Consider the following 23,938-nt stretch of genomic DNA (forward strand, 5'->3'; position numbering starts at 1 on the left):
ACCGGTCTGTATGTGGGATCCGAACCCTCGGCGGGAGCGCCGCCGCGCTTCCCAAGCGGCGCACTATCCAGTGCGCCACTGGGCCGGCCCACCCCTGGACTTTTTTTTTAATCTTCATTGTAACATAGTTGATTGTACATATCTGAGGGTACAGTTGACTATCACTGCCTGTGTGTAATATGTGATGCTTATGTCAGGATAATTAGCATATTCAACTATACACAATGTCACCATTTTTCATGGCTCTTTACCAATTCCTTCATCCCCCACCCCTTTTTTTAATCTGTAAAATGAAGGAGTTATATGAGACCATCTTCCATAGTCAGCAATTCTTTGAATCTGAATCTCAAAGTCAAACCTTCTCACACTATAAATTTTAGTTTCTTTGTCTCCTCTTCATTCATTATACCTATTCTTTCCTTACAGAAGTTTGCCCTCCATTTCAGGAATAAAAATCTCACCTATAATCCAGCTGGGCAGTAAGAAAGCCACACTATTTTTGATCAATTAACAACAGTCCATTAGAAAGCAATAATTCACTGTGTTCTGTTCACTAGCTATTGCCAGGAAAGTTAATATATGCTAACAGAAGTGGAGGTACAAGACAGATGGCTGAAAGTGTTACACACACATATTTTTAAGTATGTAGATGTGAGCCAGAAATAAGATGAGAACTTTGACAGCTCCAAGGCAGACAGAAAGAGCGACACACACACACACACAGAGGTCTTTATGAGATGAAAGGATAAACTTGCCAACAAGTAAGCAAGTTAGTTTCTGTGATTCATTCACTGATTCAAGTATCTACTACATAGATGGAGCCATACTGCACTATGGTGGGAGAAGATACCTACACAGAGGGTTGTCAAGAATGCATTCTGATGGCCGAGAATAACGGGACACTCTGGACACTCTCAGCAATTACTGTTTGCCAGGCCCTGTTCTACATACAAACTTATGCACATGGTAACCCTCTGAGGTAGGTCCTATTATTATACTCATTTTTCAGATGAAGAAACTGAGTCACCAAGGAGATTACATGATTTGCCTTAGCTCACTGATTTGATAAGAGTCAAGGGCATGTTCCTTGCCAAAAGTAGTTGATGCCAGAGTTGCTGTCTTTAACCAGGACATTGCTTTGCCTTATACAAGTAGCGACATCCCTACTACAAAATGGTTCAGTAACTCTGAGTGTCTCTTTCCTCCAAAAATGATAAAAACTGTGAGCTGGAAATTGCCTTAAAGAGGGCCGAGCCTAGTGGTTTTCACACCGTTCTAAACCGCATCACTGTGACATATTGTCAAACCTCAGTCTGTGAGAGAAAGGGGCTGGGAGGCTCAGACCCCACTGCCATCTCACTCTCTTCCTCACGGAAGCCTGGAATCCTGGCTCCATAGACCCCAGTGGACAATCAGTGCTTGGGACCTCTCCCACCTCCCTTCTCCTACGCCCATTTTTCAGATGGCAAAACTGAGCCCAAGGATCCTAAAAGGTAGAATGAAAAGGACTCATTCCCCACCTGCTAAATGAGGTGGTTAGGCCAGCTGCTGTCTTTCAGCATGGTTTCCTGAACACCTACTAAGTCCCCATCTGTGCCAGGAGGGTCACTGGGCCCAGAAGTGCCGAGAGCCCTGAAGACTCGGAGGCACTTTGGGAGGATCTGGTGCCTGAGCGTGGCTTTGTTTCACAGGAGGCCTCTGGATCAGCGTAGTGAATCCCTGTGGATCCTGGAGGGGCGTGAGGAAGCCATTCAGCAACAGAGAAGCCCAAACTGGCCACCAGAGACTGAGGACATGATCTGATTCTGTTCAAGGATGGCTCCTCGAGGACCACCCCAATTCCAGGTCCGAAATGCACCACCCTGGGTCCTTGCCACTCAGGAGCCTCTTGGCAGGGCTCTGCTATTTCAAGGGTTGAATTGTGTCCCCCTCAAAAAAGTATGTTGGAGTCCTAACGCCAGGTACCTCAAATAGAACCTTATTTGAAGACAGGGTCTTTACAGACGTAATCGAGTTAAGGGTGAGCCCTAATCTAATATGACTGTTGTCATTATAAAAAGGGGAAATTTGGACTGAGAAACAGACATGCACAGAGGAAGGCAATGGAAGGAAACAGGAAGAAGACAGCCATCCATAAGCCAAGGGACACCTGAGACCACCAGAAGCTGGAGATAGGCCTGGGACACATCCTTCCCTGGAAGCCCTGGTGACACCTCAAGTTTGAACTTCCAGCCTCCAGAACTTGAGACAATATATTTCTGTTGCTCTAGGCCATCTAGTTTATGGTACTTTGTTACGGCAGCCTGTGAACCTCACCCAGGTGGGGCTCGAGCACTGCAGATTCTGGCTGGAAGCACATGAATGCTCTCCTTTTGTCTTGCTTTGACTGTTTTTGCCCTCATGTAGCAGACGTATTTCTTTCTTCCTTTGTTTTTTTTTTTTTTTGCTACTGTACATTCTGGGGTCCAAAGGTGCCTGCACATGTTTAAGGCTTGAACTAAGCTTGCTGTTTTAACACCTTTGGTTACAATCTCTATCATGAGAGGGAGGCAGGCATCTCCCTTTGGGTTCTTGTTTGGTTGTGAGACAAAAGGACCAGTGCACGGGGAGTGAATTCTTGAGCACCCTGGCTAAACGGCAGTGCTGATTCTCGGGGCGATTTCCCACGCTCGGCCTTCCTGGCCGTGGGTGGCCACAGCCCACTAGATGGTGAGGCCCCTTTCATCTCCTCCCAGCCACATGGCTCTCTCCTGCATTCCTGCTCTCCCACGTGCCTTCACACCAGGAGTCTGGCCTGCCATTGATTTTCCTCCCCTACGCTGCAGGGAGTCAGTGGAATGAATCCAGGAGGTGGATCGGGTTGAAATTTTAAGTAGTTCTAAGCAGAGAGACCAAGTGGCCTAGTGGGAAGAGAGCTCTGAGGCTCAGAGAAGCGGGTAAGAGGCTGCTCTGTACCTCCCCAGCTGCTTGTCCTTGAGGGGTTCAGGTTTAACTTCTGAACATGAGACTCTTTGCTTTGGTCTGAACATTTGTGTCCCTCCAAGGTTCATGTGTTGAAACCTAATTCCCATGGTGTTGGTATTAAGAGGTGGGGCCTTTGGAAGGTGACTAGGTCATGGGGGTGCAGCCCTCATGAATAGGCTCCGTGCCCTTATGGAGGAGCTTTAAGGAGCTTGTTCGTCCCTTCGACCATGGGAGGATGCAGCTAGAAGGCGGCATCTGTGAAGCAGGGAGCAAGCCCTCATTGCACGCGACTCTTCAGGTGCCTTCATCGTGGACCTCCAGCCTCCAAACTGTGAGTGACCTTTTCACGTTGTTTATAAATTGCCCAGCCCAAGGTATTCTGTCATAGCAGCCCAAATGGAGGAAGACGCTCTCATCGGTAATAGGCATAACCGTTTGAACCCCGCCAACCTCACAAGGATTCTGAACGCTTTTGTGGAGTGCTCTAAAACTTGAATCATCTCTTTGGGGTAACCAGGTAAATAATGGGTGCTTTGGGCAAATTAGCATGCCTTGGGGACTGTATTAGTGTCCCGTGGCTGTTGTAACAAATAACTACACACTTGGTGTCTTAAAACAACAGAAATGTATTCCCTCTTAGTTCTGGAGGCCAGAAGCCCAAAATCAGTTTTGCTGAGTCCAAATCAAGGTGTCAGCAGGGCTAAATTGCCTCCGGAGGCTCTGGGGGGATCTATTCCTTGCTCTTCCCACTCTGCTGGCTGCCAGCATTCCTTGGCTGTGGCCACATCCCTGCAATCTCTGCCTCTGTGGTCACAGGGCCTTCTTTCTTATGTGTGGCAGACCTCCCCCTGCCTCTGTCTTATAAAGATACTGTTATTGCATTTAGGGCTCACCCAAGAAAATCCAGGATAACTTCCTCATTCCTAATCTAATCACATCTGTCAAGACCCTTTCTTCCTTATAAGGCAGCACTTACAGGTTCCAGGGATTCGAATGTGATATTTTTAGGTGGTCATTATTTAGCCAATTGCCAATTATAATGACAAATTATATATGTTTATAAGACTTCCCTTGATGCCATCCAAAGTAACACAGGTGAAAGCCCTATTATGGGCTGGATAATTTAAGTTCAAGATAATTTTTAATGCCAACCCTGAGAGGGAAATTACTAGACTTATTTGATAGATGAGGATGCTGCAGGTTAGAGAGGCAGAGGAGCCTGCCCAAGAGGGCACAGCTGGTGAAAGGGGGAATTGGACCCTGCCTCTGAAGCTGGTATTCCTTCACCCCATCTTCCTGTTGCTGATAAAGTAGACCATGGACATGGATAATTAATGCCCTTGGCCCCAGATGGCATCGCTTACAATGCTCTCTATGTCTTTTAATTTCCCTGCCTACAATACCTGAGATAAAGTGGCTATTACTATTATTCCATTTTTCAGAAGATAAAACTGAGGCTTAAAGAGATTAAGTGAGTGTCCCATGTCATTGAGCCAGGACTTGTGCCTCAGTCCTGCCCTCTTTTCTCTGCTTCCCTATAGATCACAGCAGTGACAGGGACCCCTCCCAGACTGCTTGCTTTTCCTATACCTCTATGGCCGCACAGCCAACTTACCTGCTGTGGCCGTAGCTTGCAGGGGCATGGTATAGAAAGACGTTTCCTCGGGCCTGCCGTGCCCAGAGACTGGCCATGTCGATCACGGGGCAGGTGATAAAGTAGTCCCTGGGGAAAGGAAGACAGAGGAAGAGTGTTATGTGTAGCTCTCTGGATAGCTGTGTCAGGCAAGGGCTTCACCAGGCAAGCGGTCCCTTGGCCCAAGCCCCCCTGCGCAGGCCTGCAGAGAGTGCCCTCCCCGCATGCCCCAGTGCTCCTCTCCAAGGAGCCCTGCTGCCACATTCATGGAAGAGCCAGGCACAGCATGTTGTCCTCGCTTGTTTATGATGGACCACCATTGCAAACTGTCCATGCGATGCCCGTGGGATAATATCTTCCCGGAACATCAATTCTACTTAAAGACTTGGGAGCAAAACACTTTAGAGTGAAACAAATGCAGTATACTGTGAGATGGAACATAAAATCATTCAGCATTTTAAAAGGAAAAGGGAACCTCAAAGATATTTCACGCATATAATACCCTCAGACAGTGACTCTCCACCTGGGATGATTTTGCAACCTCCACCCCCAGGGAACTTTTGGCAATGCCTGGAGACATTTTTGGTTGTCACAACTTGGGGTGGAAAGGTTGCTACTGGCATCTAGTGAGTACGGGCCAGGGATGCCGCTAAACATCCCATCATGTGCAGGACAGCCCCCACAACCCAGAGTTCTCCAGTCCAGAATGTCAGGAGCAAGGAGGTTGAGAGACCCTGCCCCAGACTCCCAGAGCTTCACGCGTGCTCCCCTTCAGGGCTAACATGGCTGAACTGAAGCACCGGCTGCAACAGTGGTGCCCTCAGGGGTGGCGCTCGGGCTGCACGAGGCAGGTAGGCCTGGTTAGAGTCACTAGGCCTGGGCTGAGCTGGGCCCATCAGGCTCTGAGTGCCATCTGCATTGCTGAGGGAAGGTGAGATACTAGCAGCCCTTCACCTCCTTGAGTTTCTGTCTTCCCAGCTGAGGGATGGGGCCAATGGGCCGTACCCGCAGAGATTTTGTGATGGCCAAGTCTGGTGACACCCTCAGTAAGGAGGTCCCTCAGTCCCTCAGTAAGGAGGGTGGCCCACCCCGTTGGGTGGTCACCGAGACAAGCACCTGTGCTGAGTCTGTGGGCAGAGTGTTCATAGGTGGGGCTGTAGGTAGGGTGGGGCCAGCCATGAGGGTCTTGAAGGGCAAATGGTGGCAGATGTGCCTCATCTTATGGTCTCCCGAGGGGTGAGCAAGACAGAGAGGCTCAGACCTACAGGAAGAGTCACACACTGGCAGCCTAGTAGAGGGACACTGCTGAGGGTACTGGAGGCAGGGAGGCCGGCAGGAGGCCAGTACCGGAGTCTGGCCAGGAGAGGATGAGGGCCTAAACTAAGGTAGGACTGGAGTCTACTTCCTCATGAAGCCCCCCTTGGTTACACTGCCTCCCCCTGGATCTCAGCATTTACCCCAGTGCATGGGTTGTTCTTAAAGACAGTTAAAGGCACAGCTGAAGCTAGAATCCAGGTTTCCCAAACTCTAATCCTGAGCTCTTTCTACAACATGGACCTGGGCCAGTGCTGACTTGATTATAAGCTTCTCAGGGTTAGGCACTGGACATCTGTGAGTTCTCAGGGTCCAGCCTAGGGCTGGGCCTCCAGAAATAGCTGTTGGTTGTTTGGTTTCAAGTGGAGCTCTCTACTAGAGAGAAAATTAAAGCCTTTCTGGTCCTCAAGATCCAAGTGGGTGGTACGAAGTTTTATTCTGAGCTAGTGACCCTCAGATTGGAAACCACAGACTCCAGGGTGGAGAGACCAGGCAGGGCAGTGGGTCTAACACCTTCCAGTCCATCCCTTCCCAACAGTAAAGTCCAGCAGAGGCATCTGAGCCTTGACATCAGCTCTGTCCCCAGGATAAAGACCAAAAGGAAACCACCTCTATCCCAACCACACTCCTCCCACTTGGAGGGGATGTCTGCAAAGGAGACTGAGCAGGTGTCAGAGGCATTGAGAGGTTCAGAGGTGACCCACGAGTTGGAGTCCCCACTGCGGTCTTACCCCCAGGGGCCTCTGATGGAAGAAGGAATGGAACCCTGCTTATTTCTTTATTTTCATCCAAAAACCATTCCTTGCACATCGGCTACGTGCTCATGATATACTGGGAGCAGGAGCCAGGCTAGTCCTACAATAGCAGTGGAGATGGAGGATAGTGCAGTGGGAGAGGGACGTGGGGGACAGTATGGCTGGGGGGGCATCAGGACAGGCTTCCCCGAGTGGAGTGAGCGAAGCTTGAGTGATGAAGGGGGACAAGGCACATGAGCAGTGGGTGTAAGGAACAGCAGCCCACAGGGACAGGGCCTGCATGGCCATCGTAGCCCTGGGCTCCTGTTTGAGGTGTGACATCAGCACAAAACTGTCCCCTGCCTGGGCCTCCATTTCCCATGTGCAAGGTGAATGCTGGCTGTACAGTCAAGTCAGCTGGGGGAGCTTCTGCTGATGCTGGTGCCCATGGGCCTGTGAGTATGACATGCAGCCGGGGCTGAGGGCACTGGGCTGGGTGACCAGGAGGCCAGGCATGCAGCAGGCATTTGCTGGCACCGCTTCTCCATACAGAGTGTACAACAGCGCCCCTGGAGAGGGCTTTGTCTCTGCCCTCCCGTGGCTCCTGCACTGCCTAGGAAGAGCTGAGGACATCCCACATGTTCCCCAGGGCTTTCCCTCAGCGGGTGGTCACCCCAGGTTGAATGAATGAAGCAGAGCAGACTGCAAGCACGAAGTCACATGACTGCACTTCTCATTCGTGATCCTGGCATGCTCTCCCAGCGTGGCTTACCGGGTGGCATTCTCCAGAGCCCGGGAGAAGGAGGCGTAGTCATCCGTGGAGTGTTCCAGGGAGTAATACCACGTGGCGGCAGCCAGGACACCTGCATCTGAGTCCTCGCCACCCAGGGAATTCTGCAGCGCCTGGTAAAAGGCTGTTTTGCTACTGGTCCGGCCTTGACTTTCCTCAAATTGCTAACAAAAAGAAAAAAGACATGAAGTTCCCCAGTCAGATTCTGAAGGGGATTCCCAAGTGAGTCCCTCAAACGCTTGTTCTAGAATCTTCTCTCTGGGAAGCAGAGGAACGTGGCATTAAGTGCATGGGCACGTGGAGCCAGACTACTTGGGTTTGAATCCCAGCTCTGCCTCATCCTAGCTGTGTGACCTTAAACAAATGGCTATACCCTTCTGTGCCTTCCTCTCCCATCTTAAATGGGAGCACCTTCCATGTGGGGATACGAGAAGGACTGAAAGGGCTGATCCACGTGAAGGGCTTAAAATGGTACCTGGCACTTAAGAAATGCTCAATCAATGTGGGCCATGGTAGCACCCTGTTAACAGATCACGCCCCCGGGCTGCTCTCAGCCAGCTCACGAGTGCCAGTGCTCCGGTGTGGTCAGGAGAGCTCAGTCATCACGCTCGGGATGCTTTATGTGCGCTCTCGTGCAGACACACGTCCCCTGCCCCCAGGGCCCACTGCCAGCCGGGCCTGGGAAGATGGCTGTGAGCATGGGTCAAGCTCCCTGTCTCATGGGGCTCATGCCCTAGTGGGTGGAGATGGAAAACAAGCAAACAGATGTACAGTTCATCAGGCAGCAGGGGCTGTGGAGGAAAATGAGGCAGAGAAGGCTGGGGCCAGGGGCTGTTTTACACACTACGGTCAGGAAGGTGTACGCTGCTGCCTGGGGGATGCGTCCCAGATGGGAACGACTTGCGCTCTCACCCTCTGTTTCTCTCTCTACCTGTCTCTCCACCTGTCTGTCTCTCTGTCTTTATCTTTCCTTCCTTCTTCCTCCCTCCCCTGCCCTTCCTTTCCCTTTCTTTCTTCCTTTTTCTTTCTCTCCTTCCTTCCTTTCTTCCTTCTTTCCTTCTTTTTTTCTTTCCTCCTTCCTTCCTTCTTTCTTTCCCCCTCCCTCCCTTCTTTCCTTCTCCTTCCCTCCCTTCCTCTCTCTCAACTCCCTCTGTCCTCCCTTCCTCATCCTTCCCTTCCTGCCCTGGCTTTGCTGCTGTCTGCACTGTGGGAGTCTGGGGCAGACCATTTCCTTCCCCCAGGACTCAGTTTCCCCATTTCTGAAGACAAGGGCAGCAGAGTGTCAGGAATGCTGAGCGTGTGAGGCCCAGACTCCTCGGCCCCGGCACCGCCCTATGATATGTGCTTACATATTTTCAGGATCTTATGTAAACAGTGAAACGTGCTTATCAGCACACCCTAGTGTGTTTAAATTGCTTCTCTAAACATTTCCAAGCACACGGGACCTTTGATTAGAATTCGAGGACTGGGTATGATCAGTAAACAGCCCCTCCTGGGTGAGGACATTCTCTCTTCACGGCATGGGCTGCCTTGCAGCCTGGCTTAACGAGGACAGACTGGACCAGGTCGGTGGAATAACTGATCAAAGACACATCCGCTGGCGGCTCCAGGCCAGCTTCAGAGGAGACCGAGGGCTGATGCAGGGAGAGCGTACAAAGAGGGCGTTGTCTTAGTTCCATCTACTACATTTCTTGGAAAATAAGTCTGAAGCAAATATTACAACATATTAATATCTGTTAAATCTGTGTTTTGAATACATCATACTAGCGCCTTTCAAATGTTTTTGACCATGATCATGTAAGAAAGATATTCTGTACATGTTGAATACACACACACTCTCACTCTCAGATCTGAAAGAACGTGCATGAATAACCTGCATACTATTTTATCTTACTGTATACAATACTCCTGATAGTTTCCATTCTATTCTATTCCGTTCTAATCTAATCTACTCAAAAAATGCTTACCTGCAATCTATTATGTTGACTTCACAACCTACTAACAATTAAGGCAAAAAACTGCATTATAATATTCTCTGTCCTTTTGTGTTTGAAATATTTCATAATGAAAACGATACTAGTAACCATTTGTATACCTCCTATTATTTCCATACTTTGTCCTAAACATTTCACAGGTGTGTTTTAATGAAGCATCCAAATGACCATGCAAAGTAGGCATCACATTATCCCATCTTACAAACCAGCATGCTGAGGCCGAGAGAATCTACATGGCTGGTTTAGCATCACACATGTAGAAAGTACAAGCTGGGACTGAGTCCCGGGTCTTACTGTAACTTAACCATGACCTCACATTAGAGCTGTGGACACGGGAACCTCAGCAAACGGCAGGATGGAAAGTCTGCCTTCGGGGTACTTAACCCAGAGCAGTGAAAAGACCACTGAGTTTGGAGTCAAAATTTAGGGTTCAAGTGCCAACTGCCAAATTTGGGGGGACCTTGGAAAAGACATTTTACCTCTCTCTTAACCTTATATCTTTAAAATGGGCATGATGGTATTGACACAGCCCTGTTTTTACCTCCCATGAAGAACAAAACAGCCATCTGCAAAGTGGTCTGCTGCAAGTCGTGGCTGCTTTTTTGTGGATGCCAGATAAGAGGAGCCAGCAGGGCTCAGTGCTAGGATCAAGGGCCTGGACTCAGCAACCCAAGTTTGGATCCCATCTCTTGCATTTGCCAGCTGTGTGTGTGACTTTGGGCAAGTCACTTAACCTCTCCGATCCTAAGGTTCCTCACAGGCAAAATGGAGTTAATTGAAATCTACCTCACAGTGTTGTTTTGAATATAGAAACAACTTCTTAAAGTACCTAGCTCAAAGTCTGACATACAGCATTTAATAAAAGAGATCTATTTTTATTATTCATGGGTTTCAATGGCTTCAATTAGAAAACCGAACTGAAGGATGAACACAAGACCCCAAACCACTTTATTAAAAGAGGTAAACATCAAAAAATGCTATGTGCATCTGTCTTCATAGAAGAAAGCTCCCTCTTGCTAAACTAGGGTCCTAGTTTATGCTTCCCCGAGACTGAGAACAGAGTTCCACATTTAAAGGAGATCTGAGTGGCTAGTTGGGAGTGGTCTTGTTGACTGGTCAGTATTTTGGAGATGGCCAGAGTGTGGACAAGCCCCACAGGGCACAAGGCAATGTGAAGGGGCACATTTTCAGCAAGACCTGGAACCCATATCTCTCCATTCTTGGCGAGGACCAGAGCACAGATGCTGTTGCTAGTTTAATTAGAGAGTCAGTGGGGGGTGAGGAGGGGGCAGCTGGGGCCACCATGTGACTGCAAGCGCTGACTTCCAGGAGCTGTAATTACAGGCCAGATCTGCCTCACACAGTGGGTTTGTTACAGGCAGGCACTACTTAAGGGGCTATCTAGAACTGGCAAGTCTTGCTTGTATGTTTATAAAGGACTGCCATAACATGTCCTAAAGAAAGTTGGAGCCCCTGGGAAACAGTGAGAGATTGCAAAGGGCTTCAATGTCATCCCAAATGGCCTGTGGCTGAGTGGATTAAGCGTGAAATTTGGCATTTGAGAGACCTGGGTTCAAATATGGCTCTGGTGTGACCTCAGACAATTCCTCTCCAATGAATAGATCTGTTCAGTGCATTGACCTCTCTGTGCCTCCACTTCAGATGGGACTGATGTTAGAATTAAATGAATTAATTATAAAGTGGCTGACACATGGGAAACAACACATACCACTTGTCTCTCCCTTCTAGTTATTAAGTTATTAAAAATAAAATCAATATGTCAGGTGAGAACTGCCCCTGCACTCATGCCAAGTGGTGTCATGATGAAAACACTGCGTTGCAGGCCCTTGGTCTTCAGTTCACCATTCATTCAACAATGATCTGTCAGGTGCCTACACATGCCAGGAGCAGCTCTGGGCATTGGGATACATCAGTGAACCAACAGGCTGTTCTCTGCCCTTGTGGGCCTTCCAGTCTAGAGGGGAGACTGACAATACGCACACATCTTTGTGATGTAGACTGTTTGGGGGTGATACACACTATGGGAGAAGCAAGGCTGGGGGAACGGGAGGTGCTGGCCTGGAGGTCCTGATACAAGGGTCTCTTCTGCCTGCTTCACCATGGTGTTCCAGCCCCGCTATGCACTCAGTGAGCAGGTCTACGTGGGCGTCTCCGTTTATCCACCCCTCATTTACTCCTTGCCACACAAGCATCTGGCCCTGCCTCCCCTGACCCAGATGTCCCCCACCAAGGTCACTGATGGCCTCGTGGTGGCCCACCCGTGCACCCTGCCACTGCTCCCCAGCCCCTTGATTTGAGGAACCCCTCCCATCTCCTTTCCCTAAATGGCTCAGCCTCAGGCTCCTTTTTGGAAGCTCCTGCTATCTCTGCCCATTTGTGAATGCCAGAGGCTCCCCGCTGCTAGCCCTGCCTCCTCTCCCTCCCTTTTTGTCCACACATGCTTGTGGGGTGGTGCCATGTTGTCTCTTCGCCTCATCAGTGACCTGTAAGCTAACGATTCCTAAATCTCTCTCTAGCCTGAACCTCAGAACTTTTTTCCCCCCCCCTTTTTGTCTTTTTTCGTGTCCAGCAACGGATCGCAACCCTCAGTGTCGCGCCCGTACCGGCCCAGGACCGGCAACGGGATCGCAACCCTCGGTGTCGCGCCCACACCTCGCTCAGCCAGTGAGCAGGAACTGGACTGTATGTGGGATCCGAACCCTCGGCGGGAGCGCCACCACACTCCCAAGCAGCGCACTGTAGCAGTGCGCCACCAGGCCGGCCCCTCAGAACTTTTTATATCCAAATATCTGCCACCTCCTGGAAATCTCTTAGGCCCCTCCAACTCCATGTGTGCAGTTTAACTGCGTCAACTACACGTGTTCTTTTTCTAGAATCATCTTCCCCTATTTCCCTATCCTCAGTGACTAAGACCAGCACCAAGTTACCAGGCTGAAAAAAAGATGTTTCCTAATTCCTCTTACTTCCCCATCTCCCAGCATCCTCCTGTGCTTCCTTCTTGACGCTTCTCCTCCTGAGGACATTCTAACCCAATCCCCTTGTCCACCCCTGCTGCCTTATCCTAGTTCATGCTCCCATCAGCCCCTTCCTCATCCTGGGACAGAGCAGGATGCTGCTCTGTGGGGTTGGGGCTTTGGGGGAAGAGTGCTTTGTACATAGAAGGTCCTTCATCAATTTTTGTGCCTTGGTTACTCTCAGAGTTTTGCAATATGGTTATGACATCACAGGCTTGAGAAGAAAAATACTCAGAGCAGAGTCCCCAGAGGAAAAACGGAAAGCCTATCAGAGTTCCCCTGATTCTTGCAAGACTATATGAATGGATGAATGAATGAATCAATGAATGCCCCCAGAATTTTCTCAAGATTGGAGGTAGATGGAGACCCAAACACCCATTTGTTCATTTGATGGACAGAAATGGAAGACGAAGAACTGAGGGCTCCACATGAACAAGATGCAGTTCTCACCATGGAACAGAGCCTGAGAAAACTGGGGAGAGGCCAACTTATGAATGGGCAAAGTACTCCATGGACACTGGTGGACTGTTTGCACCAGAAGAGATCACTGTGCAGTGGAAAGAGGGGGGTGTGGGAAGCGACTCCCCTCCCCCTCAGCCTGCTCTGCTCGGCGTTCCCTTCCCCATGTCCACTGCAATGGCCCATCGGGGTCTCCCATGACCCACGTCCCATCAGGTCCAGTGGCTGGCTCTCTGGGCTCACCTCACTCAACTCTCAGTGACATCCGACATGTGACCTCCACTTCCTTTGAAAACCTTTTCTTGGCTTTTGTGACATCACATTTTTTCTGGTTTTCCTCCAAAAATCTGTGTCTACAACCCTGACCTCTGTCCTGAACTCCCAATTCATTTGCCCAAATGCCAATCCAAGATGTACCCCAAGCCTGATGCCACGTCTATGACCCTAATTTAAGATACTAGCTTGCACCTTGGATTCCCACAACAGAACACAATCTGGTCTCTACTTCCTTCGTTACCTCTCCTTAGTCAGTTTTTCACATGGCTGCCTGAATGCTCTTTTTAAAAAAGGTAAATCGATATAATCACTTCCTAGCTTAAAAGCATTCCAATAACAGCCCTTTGTAAAGAGAATCAGATCGCTTTTCTGATGGCCTGAAAGATCCCCCATAACTGGTCTCCGCGTGCCAGCTTCCTCTCCTACCACTGCTACATTGTCCACAAGGTTTCCTAGCACCTGACCTTCCCATGTCCCCTGAACAGCCAATGCCATCCCTGCCTCAGGGCCTTTGACCAGCTCTTCACCTAGATGTCCCTGCAGCTGGTTCCTCATCAATCAGGTCTCAGTCTAAAAGTCACCTCCTTTGAAAAGCCTTTTCTGACTGTCCATAAAGTACTCTCCTCCATCCTGTCACTTCTTCTACAATTACCTTATTTTAATTTTCTTCAGAGTGCTTTGCAGGATCTGAAATTCTTAATTTATTTGCTTATATGTCATTGTGTCCTCTCAGGAGAACAGAAACTCTATGAGTCAGGGGCTTTATCTATTTGGTTACAGCTTTTTCCCCCAGAGCCTAGAAGAGAGCCCAGAACAGAGGATCCTCTTAGTGACTCTATGTTGAATGCATGTGTGAATTAATGCATGGGTGACCCCCAACTCCTCTGCTTATTATGGTGTTAGGGGACAAAGGGCTGGCTTCTCCATAAAGCACAGCAGGCCCAGTGCCAAGGGCCAATCATGCATTAAGGGACCCAAAAAATATTTTCATTTTGATTTCTTTTAAAATTAGATAAAATGCCCACTAATATAATAATAATGAAGATATAATAAGAAGTCCAGCTTAGTTTACATTCATATTTATACTAATTTAGTCATAAAATGTAATTTTTAATATTTGGGCGGTGACAAGTTAAGCCCTCGGAGCCTCAGCTTCTCTGAATGGGTTCCCCCAGCTCATAGGGCCATCGGGAAGGCTGGACGAGGTGGTGTGTGAGCAGCAGCCTGGGATGGCTTGGGTCACAGTGCTGGCCTGGAGGGTTTAGTGTGCTAGGGAAGCCCAGAGCCTGGAGACCTGCAGGGTTCCCTGGGTCCTGGGAGCTGTCTCCTTTGCTTAAAGTTCTCTTATGACACAGCCTGGACAGGCAGGGTGGTCTCACTGTGTCCATTCAAAGGCTAAAGAAACCGCAGCTTAGACAAGCTAAGCATCTTGCTTAAATCACCTGATTACAGCCAGGAATTGAGACCCGCTTTTCTGATTCTGGGTCTCCACTGTGTCCCAAGCCCTGACTCTAACGCCTGCTCAACCGCAAGTGCGGGGATTCGGTACACAGCGCCTCTTTTCAGGAAACCTCATGCTCATGCTCAGGACTCCTGCATGCTCTTACTATAATCTGTCACCAAAGGCTCGATACTCCCGTGCTGGGGCTCCTGCCAGTGCCCTGGGCTGCCAGGAGCTACTTTCCAGCTCTCAAATGGGCTGCCCCCCCCTCCCTACAGGACTCCCACTGCACCTGCTCCCGGACGAGGCAAACTCCTGGCCAAGCTCAGGGGCACAGCAGCGCTCTTCTGATTTTTCTCGCCTTCCTTGGGGATGCTTGTGTCGAGAGGGGAAGGCAGCACATTGCATCTTGGAACAAATCTGCTTTTGATCATGCAAATGAATGCTCGGTTAATGTAGGCAGACTGTCAATTTCACCAGCAAGGAAGAAAGCGAGAGAAAAGGGGGCAAAATTCCCCACCACAGCGACGGATGAAGAATTTCAATGGAAAGCTGCTATTTCAGAAAATAAGATCGTTCACCGTGAATGGAGAACATCGCAGGCAGGCTTGATGCTCCGCGGGTATGTTGCTAACTTTGCCAGGTGTCATGAGGACTCCTTGGGTGGGCTGTCACTGCCCTAGGATGCTAGATGGGTGAGGGTCTTCACAGAGACTTGATGGAGCCCCTACCCACCCACTCTGTTTGGTCTGAGGGACTTTGGTGGGTCTCTGCTGAGGTGACGGGTGAATTGACGGGGATGAACTTGGGGCAGGGGGCTCCTATCCTTCCTGAGGCTTCCCTGGAAGCTGCACTGCATGTGTTTGTGAAGTGGGATCGGATGGTATTTACGTGGAGTTGGCATGAGAAGAAAGCGTGTGTGTGCGTGTCTGCTATGAATTGGAAAATTGGTCTCAGGTCAGGTGAAGTGATTCAGTGATCATGGGTTCTTTGTAATCCTGCTTTCTCTCGATAATTCTCTGGATCAGGGACAATAGCTTGGACACTAATCCTAACACTAAAATTAAAGAATGAAGTGAAAAAAGTAACATTTATTGAGCATAAACTATTCTCTACAAAATGGTGCATATTTGAATCCTCTGAACATCTTTATGAGGATATTTGCTAATAATCTCCCAACTTTACAGACAGAGAAACTGAGGCTCAGGCTCTGGGGAAACTGAATACTCCTGATTACAACCCAAGGGCATCCAGGACACATTCCCAGCTCTGTTGACAGACAGCCAAGGGAGCAGGGTTCTGGTCAGGTCCTTGGCTATGGTGCCACCCCAGCTGGCAGTGCCACTAGGGGGCCAGTGACCTCCTTGCCCCCCTGTCTCCTAAGGTTCTGGAATAGATGTCCATCTCTCCAGATAGCATGTTCCAAACTGTATTTCAGTTATTTGCTTTGTTTCTTTTCTATTTCCTCACCTGACCATGAACCCTCTTGAGGGCAGGAATTCAGTTTGTGTCTATGCCCCAAACACCTGGCCAGCATCCGGCATCCAGCAAGTGGCCTCGTAAATATTGCATGATTACATACACAGGTCTTAGTGTTAGAAAAAATGCTTGATACCCTGTTTAGGTGGATGCAGTGATTTGCTGCAATTGATATGTCCTACTTCTCAGCCCCAGATGTGGCAGGAGGGGCTGGTGGATACTGAATGACAGAGGACTAAGCAGGAGAAGGAGGGGCCAGGATTGAGGTCCTTGGGAATGTGCCATTCTGGGGTCGTCCTCAACTAATGGTTGTTGGACCCAGGTGCCACGGTGCCTTCTGGGGGAAAATGGAGGAATACACGAACCCAACTCTCTAAATGCAGGCCACAAGCAGGCGGAGGCAAGGACGACATGAAGCCCATGAGCAGGGTGGTGTGAAAGGAAGGGGAGCCTCAACACTGCTCTAGAGAGCAGCCGGCAGCTCAGTTTCCACCATGTGCATGCACCACTCTATTGCAGGTGTGTGTTAAGCAGGATCCTGAGGATTCCTCTGGGCAGTGATTGTGTCTGGTGGAGGTATAGGTGGTCCCTGTTCTAGAGTTTAGCACAGATGGGGTCATGGGTAGATCACTCCATTTGGAATCAGAAACTGTAGTACAGACTTGGCCTTGCAAATGACTAGTTAGCTGACCTTAACAATTGTTAAACCTCTCTAAGCCTTTACTCCTCAGTATAATGGTGTGAAATACTGGTTCCCTACCTCACAGCCTCATGGTTGAGATAAAGTAAGAATGTGGGTGGAATCGCAAAGCCCTTTGCACATAGCAGCCCTCATGCTAGCTGGGTTCACATCCATCTGAGTACACAGCACACCGTTGTTGGTGGTCTTTGGAGGGAAGGTCTGGCTTTTCCCAGAATGTCAGAATGCAAAAAGATGCCTTTGGAGTCAGACAGACCTGGATTTGAATTCTGGATTCTCCTTGAACTAGTTTCCCATTTGAAAAAGAGTGATAATAATCCCTGCCTTGTAGGGTTGTTGTGAGGATGAATTATTTCATTGAAGACTCCTGGTTAGGGCCTGGGACAAAGTCCGTTCTCCATCATTTCATTCATTCACCCCAATGAACATTTATTGCACACCTATTGTTCAGCAGACGGACCTAGGCACCGGAGATAGCGATTTCATACATTCTAGCTGGGCAAGAAAGACAACAGACAAATACATACATAATGTATCAGGAGTTGTTAGTACTGGGGTGGGCAATATGAATGCTATCTTAATTTCACATTCCTCCATCTTTTTTTTTTTTCATTTAACAACGTATCACAGACATCCCTCAAGCCGATAGAGATATATGTAGTACATTCTTTTTAACATCTTCATACTATTTAATACTTTGTGTGTATCTTAGTTTAGTCAACCATTCCCCCATTAATGGACATTTGAGTTGCTTCCAGTTTTTTGCCACAGTAATTAATGCTGTGATAAATACCCTTGTACATATGTCATGTAAAACTGGCACTTTTATTGCTAAGATGGATTCCCCAAAGTGAGATATATTACCCAAAGGAAATAGAATAATCCAAAGGAATGTAGGATCCTGTTTGGTTGCATTAATGATTTTTTTTAATGCCAGTTATACCAGCGAGTATTCAATTAAAACGACAGAGGCCCATGCTGTGTGTGGGCAGGGGAGGGTGCCTTCTGCCCACACCAAGAGCAGCCCTCTCCCTGTGTCATGCACTGGGGTCCCCACCCCAGGGTGACTACCCAGAGGGCTTTGGTCGAAAGCAGCTGACCCAAGGCAGGGTGCAGCAGGGGGCAGAGGAATGCATGCTCGGCCTCTCCCGGGGTCAGCGCATCCCAGTGAGAGGCTGTGCCTTCTGGTCAGAGCAGGAAGTGTGTGTTTAGGCAGATAAAAGATCTCACAGCTCACTCCCACTTTGCTGTGCCTCCAGCAAGTCACAAGAAGCTGTGTTTCCCCCAGGGCCATTGTACATGCTTTCCATGGGAAGAAAACCAACGTGGAAGGCTGGGGTTCGGAGATCCCTTCCAGGATTGGGAAATGGTGAGGTTTCCACAAGAGTCCCTTCATCCACCTGCCTCTTCCTTTCAGTTCTCAGTAGAAAAAGCCTCTTTCAAGGAACCTGGGTCTCAGTGGCCCAGAACCTGGGTGTTCCAACTCAGAACCTGGAAGCTGTAAACTTGCCAGAGCAGCTTGTGCTCACTGTTCTCTGTGGGATTCATTCATGGATGTGATGTGTAGATGAATCTGTTGTTGACCACTACACTGCGAGTGTCTAATTTCTGACCCCCCCCATTACCACCTCCCAAACCCACATAGCCTTTGCACATAGCAGTTTTTCCAGCAATTATTTGTAAACAAGCAAGTCATTCAATGACTCTTGATGAAAGGTAGACACTGAGGTCCACAGCCACCAGGGTGCACCCAGCATGAGCCCCATGAGGCCTCTTCTCCACCTACCTTCACGGCCTTTGCCCTGTTGATGAGCCCATCATCCTGAGAACTCCCGAGGAGCAGATCGACCTTCACCAGTGGAGATCTCTGCAGTGCTCTGGCTGGAGCCTCACGGAGGAGCTGGCCATCGACCACAGGACCCCAGTAGTGGAAAGGGCCACTCACCGCCAGAAGCTGTGTTGGATGCAAAGGATGCCATTATTCACATGGATATTATCCCTTTTTTAAAATAATGGTATTGGAATAATCAGTTGCATTGCTTTGCTTTAACAAGGTCTTAATTATAGCAAATGCCAGTGTGGGCTACACATCTGGGGCTCTATTGGGAAACAAGAGTAAAAAGACCAGAATAACAGGCAGCCGAGACACCAAGAGACAGTGCCTAGAGCTGGAAGGCAAATCTCACTCTTAGCAACAGCTGCTCCCCAGGAGAGCATCCAGAGCTTCCCTGCTGAGTAACAACAGATCCACAGGGAGGCACAGGTAAGCCTGAGCCTGTGGGTAGAAAAGAAAGGCAGGGAGACAGTGATTGAAAGAGGAGGTTGTGCTTTTCGACAGGTGAAATTACTCAGCTTTATTTATGATCAGATTAGTCCACATTTAGGGGAGCTAAAGATAAGACCCACTCTAGGTCTGCAAGTCCAGACTCATTGCTGAGGGAATCAAGCCATCAGCTGAAATGACAACAGTTATTCATGCTACTGTCCCCTTCATTAACGACAGGGCCAGCCAAAGACTTGGGCTGTGAGCAAAACCTTTGAAAGGGAGCACACAGCTGTCTTGTCTAAGGGAATAGCGTGGCCCAAATCCATTGCCCATCTGTGAAGTCATGTCCATAATGCTCAATGTGTGTAGTCTTGACTTGACCGAGTGCCTACCATGGTCCTGGCACAAAACAAGACCCTCCACGTGCGTTATTTCATTTTATCCTTCCACTCTATAAGGTCCACATCATTATTCCCATCTTATAGATAGGAAACCCAAGCTGCATAGAGCTGTCTGCCTTCAGTTTCCTGCTTGGTCCATTGTAGACTGTGGCCTGTGCCAGGCACTGGGGGTGAGGGAACGTGCGTTCCAGCTCCAGCTGGTCATCAACCTACTGTGTGGCTTGGGTGGGTCATGTCTCCTTTCTAGGCCTTCATTTTCCATTTGTACAAGATCAGAGAAAGTCCCTCCCCAATGAGCACCTAGTGCCCACCTTTGTCTGGGCGTCATTGAGGACGTTGGCGGGCTTCTGACGGAGGCAGGACATCATATCTTGGCTGGATGAGGTGGGACAGCTGACTTCCTCTGCCAGAGCAGCCGCCTGCTGCTGAGCCCTCTTGGGGCTGATGACAGCAGACGGAGAGAGCACAGAGCCACCCTGGAAGAGAAAGCAGGCTCAGGGCTAAGGGTCTGATAAGCCCACAGACCTCAGGGCCACCTCAGGGCTCTGCATCCTTCCTCCACTCTTGGGGGTCCCAGGACCCTTCCCAGGAATGCACACAAGGGGGTAGATTAGGACTGATCAATAGCATATCAACAACATACCAGCCTGCTGTGTGGTCTTGAATGGCTGTCTCCCTAGGCCTCAGTTTCCTCACCTGTGAAGTGAGGGCACTGGACAAGGAGATCAGTGCTGGCTATACACCTGGAGTGGTATATGGAGGCAAAGGGCTGATGGTTTCTGAACAGGGCCATGGATCCCGACAGTCCTCTGAGAAGAGAACTCTGTAAAGGTGGACCACATCCCACCACCACCTTCTGGGGCTCCTTAAATAGCAAGATTTCTTGGCTCAGTGAAGATAGAGTTGGGTGCTGGGAGCATTTCCTTTCCAAGAATGTGAGTGGTGGGAGCTGCATTCCAGGAAGTTGATCTCTGTCTGGACCTTGGTGGACTCGGGTCATCTGCCCAGGGTGGAACAGATGAGCTGCATAGGTCTTGAGCCGTGCACGGTTCCCGGGCACATCCTCTGTGGGTCACCCCCACCTCTGGCTCAGACACTGGCTGCCCACTGAAGAACCAGGGACAATAAGGGTAGTAGTAGTGCCACTCCTACTACTAGTGCTACTACCAGTAATAGTAATAACAGTAACTACTGTGGGTCAAGGACTAAGATAAATTAACTCAGGAGTTTCTCCTGTTTTAACTCATCTGATTCTTACAGCAACTATGAAAATTAGTTGCTGTGATTGTCCCCATTTTACATTACGGAAATAAGGACATAGGGGAATTAAGTCATGACCAAGGTCAAAATCTTGTAAGAGGTGGAGCCAGCCTGTGGGTCCAGACAGCTGGGCTTTAGAGGGTCTTCAGCTGTAGGACCCCAGGTGAGGAGTGGCACGTTCTATGACCAACAAGCTGTGTGGTCTTAAATGAGTCACTTCTCTGGGCTCAGACCCTTCGTTGTGTAATAAGGGCCTGCTGAGGTTCCCCTGGGGTGAGATGCCTAATGCAAACAAAGACCAGCCACGCTGGAGAGTTTTCTCTGCACCAGGCACTGTTCTCAGCATTTCACAGATATTAACTTATTTAATCCTCACAACCATCCTACAAAGCAGATGATGTTATCATCCCATTTTATAGATGAGCAGGTGGAGGCACAGATTGTTGAATGACTTGCCCAAGATCAAAGAGCTAACAAAAGCGAGAGCCCGGATCTGAACCCTATGGCCAAGGACTTAGCCAGCATGAAGGTGGCATTTCATACATATACACTGGGCAGGTTCTTGATGAAAGACAGCAGCACTGTTATTACTATCACCTCTGTTTAGTTGTCAGGTTCAAGAAGCGGCCTTGTGGCCAGAGTCGGAGGCAAGGCCAGACAGTCAGAACCTTGGCTGATGGGCAGGAAAGTATGCAAGGTGTGGAGCTGGAGGGTCCAAGACACAGCCGTCCTTTCCAATAGCTCCAGGCAGCTCAGAGCAGGGCCAGCAGCATGGCCTACAGACTCAAGACAGGGATGGGCCATATACTGGGTTCTCTGTCCTCAATTCATTTAGATAATAAGCTCATAGTCTCCCCATACTGGCTGTGTTTACCACGAGATGCACAGAGCAAGGTTCCCGAGCTGGGTGATCTCCAGCCAGTAGCTCACTCTGAGCTTCTGCACCCGTAAAAGAGGCAGAATCCTAACTCCCAGCTCATCGTGAGAATAAGGAGCAATAAAAGTAAAAATACCCAGCCAGCCCAGGGCCTGAAATTCAGTGATGGTGGCAAGGAACGTGAGTGAGGATGATCCAGTGCTCTTCACACACACACACACACGCACGCACACACACACACACACACGCACGCACACACACACACACACACGCACGCACACACACACACACACACGCACGCACACACACACACACACACGCACGCACACACACACACACACACGCACGCACACACACACACACACACGCACGCACACACACACACACACACGCACGCACACACACACACACACACGCACGCACACACACACACACACACGCATGCACAAACACACACACACACGCATGCACAAACACACACACGCATGCATGCACACACACACACACACACATGCACGCACGCACGCACATGATACTCAGGGCCAAAGCCCCAGGTTCTAAATAGCAAACAGCAGGACGGCTGGGGAGGGGCCCTCAGTCCAGCATCTCCCGCAGGTCAGCCATGAGGAGAAGTGAATTTCAGGATGGGGCCCTGTGATGTTTGCAACATTTTCTTCAGCTATAAAAAGCCGGGCTTCCTGATATGGCGAGGAAGTGGTTAAAGGCGTGGGTTGCACTGATATTGCAAGACGGCTTAGCGAACTTTCCTCTCTTTTATAGTAGTTTGTTTTCATCGATTTTTCTGAAGGAACCTAACCTCTTTCTTCATGGAAAATCGGTGGTTAAGTAAACCAGCGGCCGGCTCAGCCCTCATTTTAAAGCCCTCATCGATGGGAGACAAAGAACTGGGGGGCGGGAGGAGGGGGTGCTGTGCAGAGTCTGCAAGGTGCGTGGGCTTCGGGGTCAGAGGACCAGGTTCAAACTCCAGCTTCGATCCTTGCTGATGCAGCGACCTTGCGCAAGTGACTTTCTTGGACCCAGATTTCCTCCTCCGTGAATGGGTTAATAAGCCGTACTTCACAGGGTGGTTGTAATGACGCTCCCGGCGGATGCAGGTGAAGTTGGCGAGTTCTCCACATTCTACACGGGGGGCGGTGGTCAGCATTGTTGTGAGCACCGGGGGTCTCACGGGACCCCTGCAGGGTTTGGAGGTATCGGGCTCCCCTTAATTGGCCCGGTCATGCCAGCAGGTCCGAAGCCCTAGGCTGGTGCTTTATCTAAATCTGACCTATCAATTAAATGGCAATGAGTTTCCTCTGGGTTTTTTCAGCTTTAAAAATAGCACAAGCCAAAACCACAATTGCTGACCACTGCTTTTTCATCCCAGAGCCTCTGAACATTGTAAGGTGCCTTGACCTCAGTTAGCCACTATAGTCCCCTCAGAGCCAAGACCTGCCCCTGTCTAATAATTCGCATAGACACATATAGTGACACACGGAGACACACAGACACAGAGAGACACAGACACACTCAGACACACTCAAACACACACACAGGAAGAATCACACACAAAGACACCGAGACAGACACATTCAGACACATTCAGAAACAGAGACACTGAGAGACAGACACATTTGGAGACACATTCAAAAACACACACAGTGACACAGAGAGACACAGGCACACTCAGATGCATGCTCAGAAACACATACAGTCACTGACAGGGACATACACGCAGACACAGGGAGACACAGACACACTCAGACACAGACTCAGAAACACGGTGACAGGCAGAAACACACTTATAGACACAGAGAAACACAGACACACTCAGACACCCACTCAGAAACACACACACAGAGACACACGCACACAGACACACTCAGATAGACACTCAGAACCAGTCACAGACAGAAACATGTTCACACACAGTCCTGGACAGAAATACAAACACACACAGAAACACAAAGACACACATGTGTACATACAGACACACACACAAATGCTCACACACAAGCACCAGCCCTTCTTGAAATGGACACTTCAGTGTTTCCCAGGAGGAACCTCTCGCAGGCCTTCTACAAAGATGTTGCTAATGAGAAAAGCAAGCAGGAGAGGGGTGGCTTCTGTGACAAATTTGGCCGCTGCAGCAGAGCCCAGGTGGCCCTACCGTAGGGGGACTGGTGGGTCCAAGGGGCATCCCGGGCAGAAAGCAAATACTTGAGCAAATGCCTGCTCTGACTCCTTCCCAGCAGCTCCTCCCTCAAACGTGGATCCTCACCTAAGAGGTGGGGACAGTGACATCCACCTCACAG

At 49.4% G+C, this 23,938-nt stretch overlaps 1 protein-coding gene across 1 annotated transcript in view; it reads right to left on the minus strand.

Moving 5' to 3' along the window:
- TG (thyroglobulin) overlaps positions 1-23,938 on the minus strand; it is a 254,111-nt gene that overhangs the window by 15,046 nt on the left and 215,127 nt on the right. The window contains exons 42-45 of the mRNA XM_008570298.1: positions 19,798-19,962; positions 18,606-18,773; positions 7,418-7,599; positions 4,580-4,687 (exon numbers count right to left, since the gene is read on the minus strand). Coding sequence (XP_008568520.1) covers positions 4,580-4,687; positions 7,418-7,599; positions 18,606-18,773; positions 19,798-19,962 — 623 coding nt within the window. The remainder of the gene's footprint in view (positions 1-4,579; positions 4,688-7,417; positions 7,600-18,605; positions 18,774-19,797; positions 19,963-23,938) is intronic.

This window comes from Galeopterus variegatus, unplaced genomic scaffold (genome assembly GCF_000696425.1).
Source record: "Galeopterus variegatus unplaced genomic scaffold, G_variegatus-3.0.2 Scaffold589, whole genome shotgun sequence".
In the NCBI taxonomy this organism is placed as follows: Eukaryota; Metazoa; Chordata; class Mammalia; order Dermoptera; family Cynocephalidae; genus Galeopterus; species Galeopterus variegatus.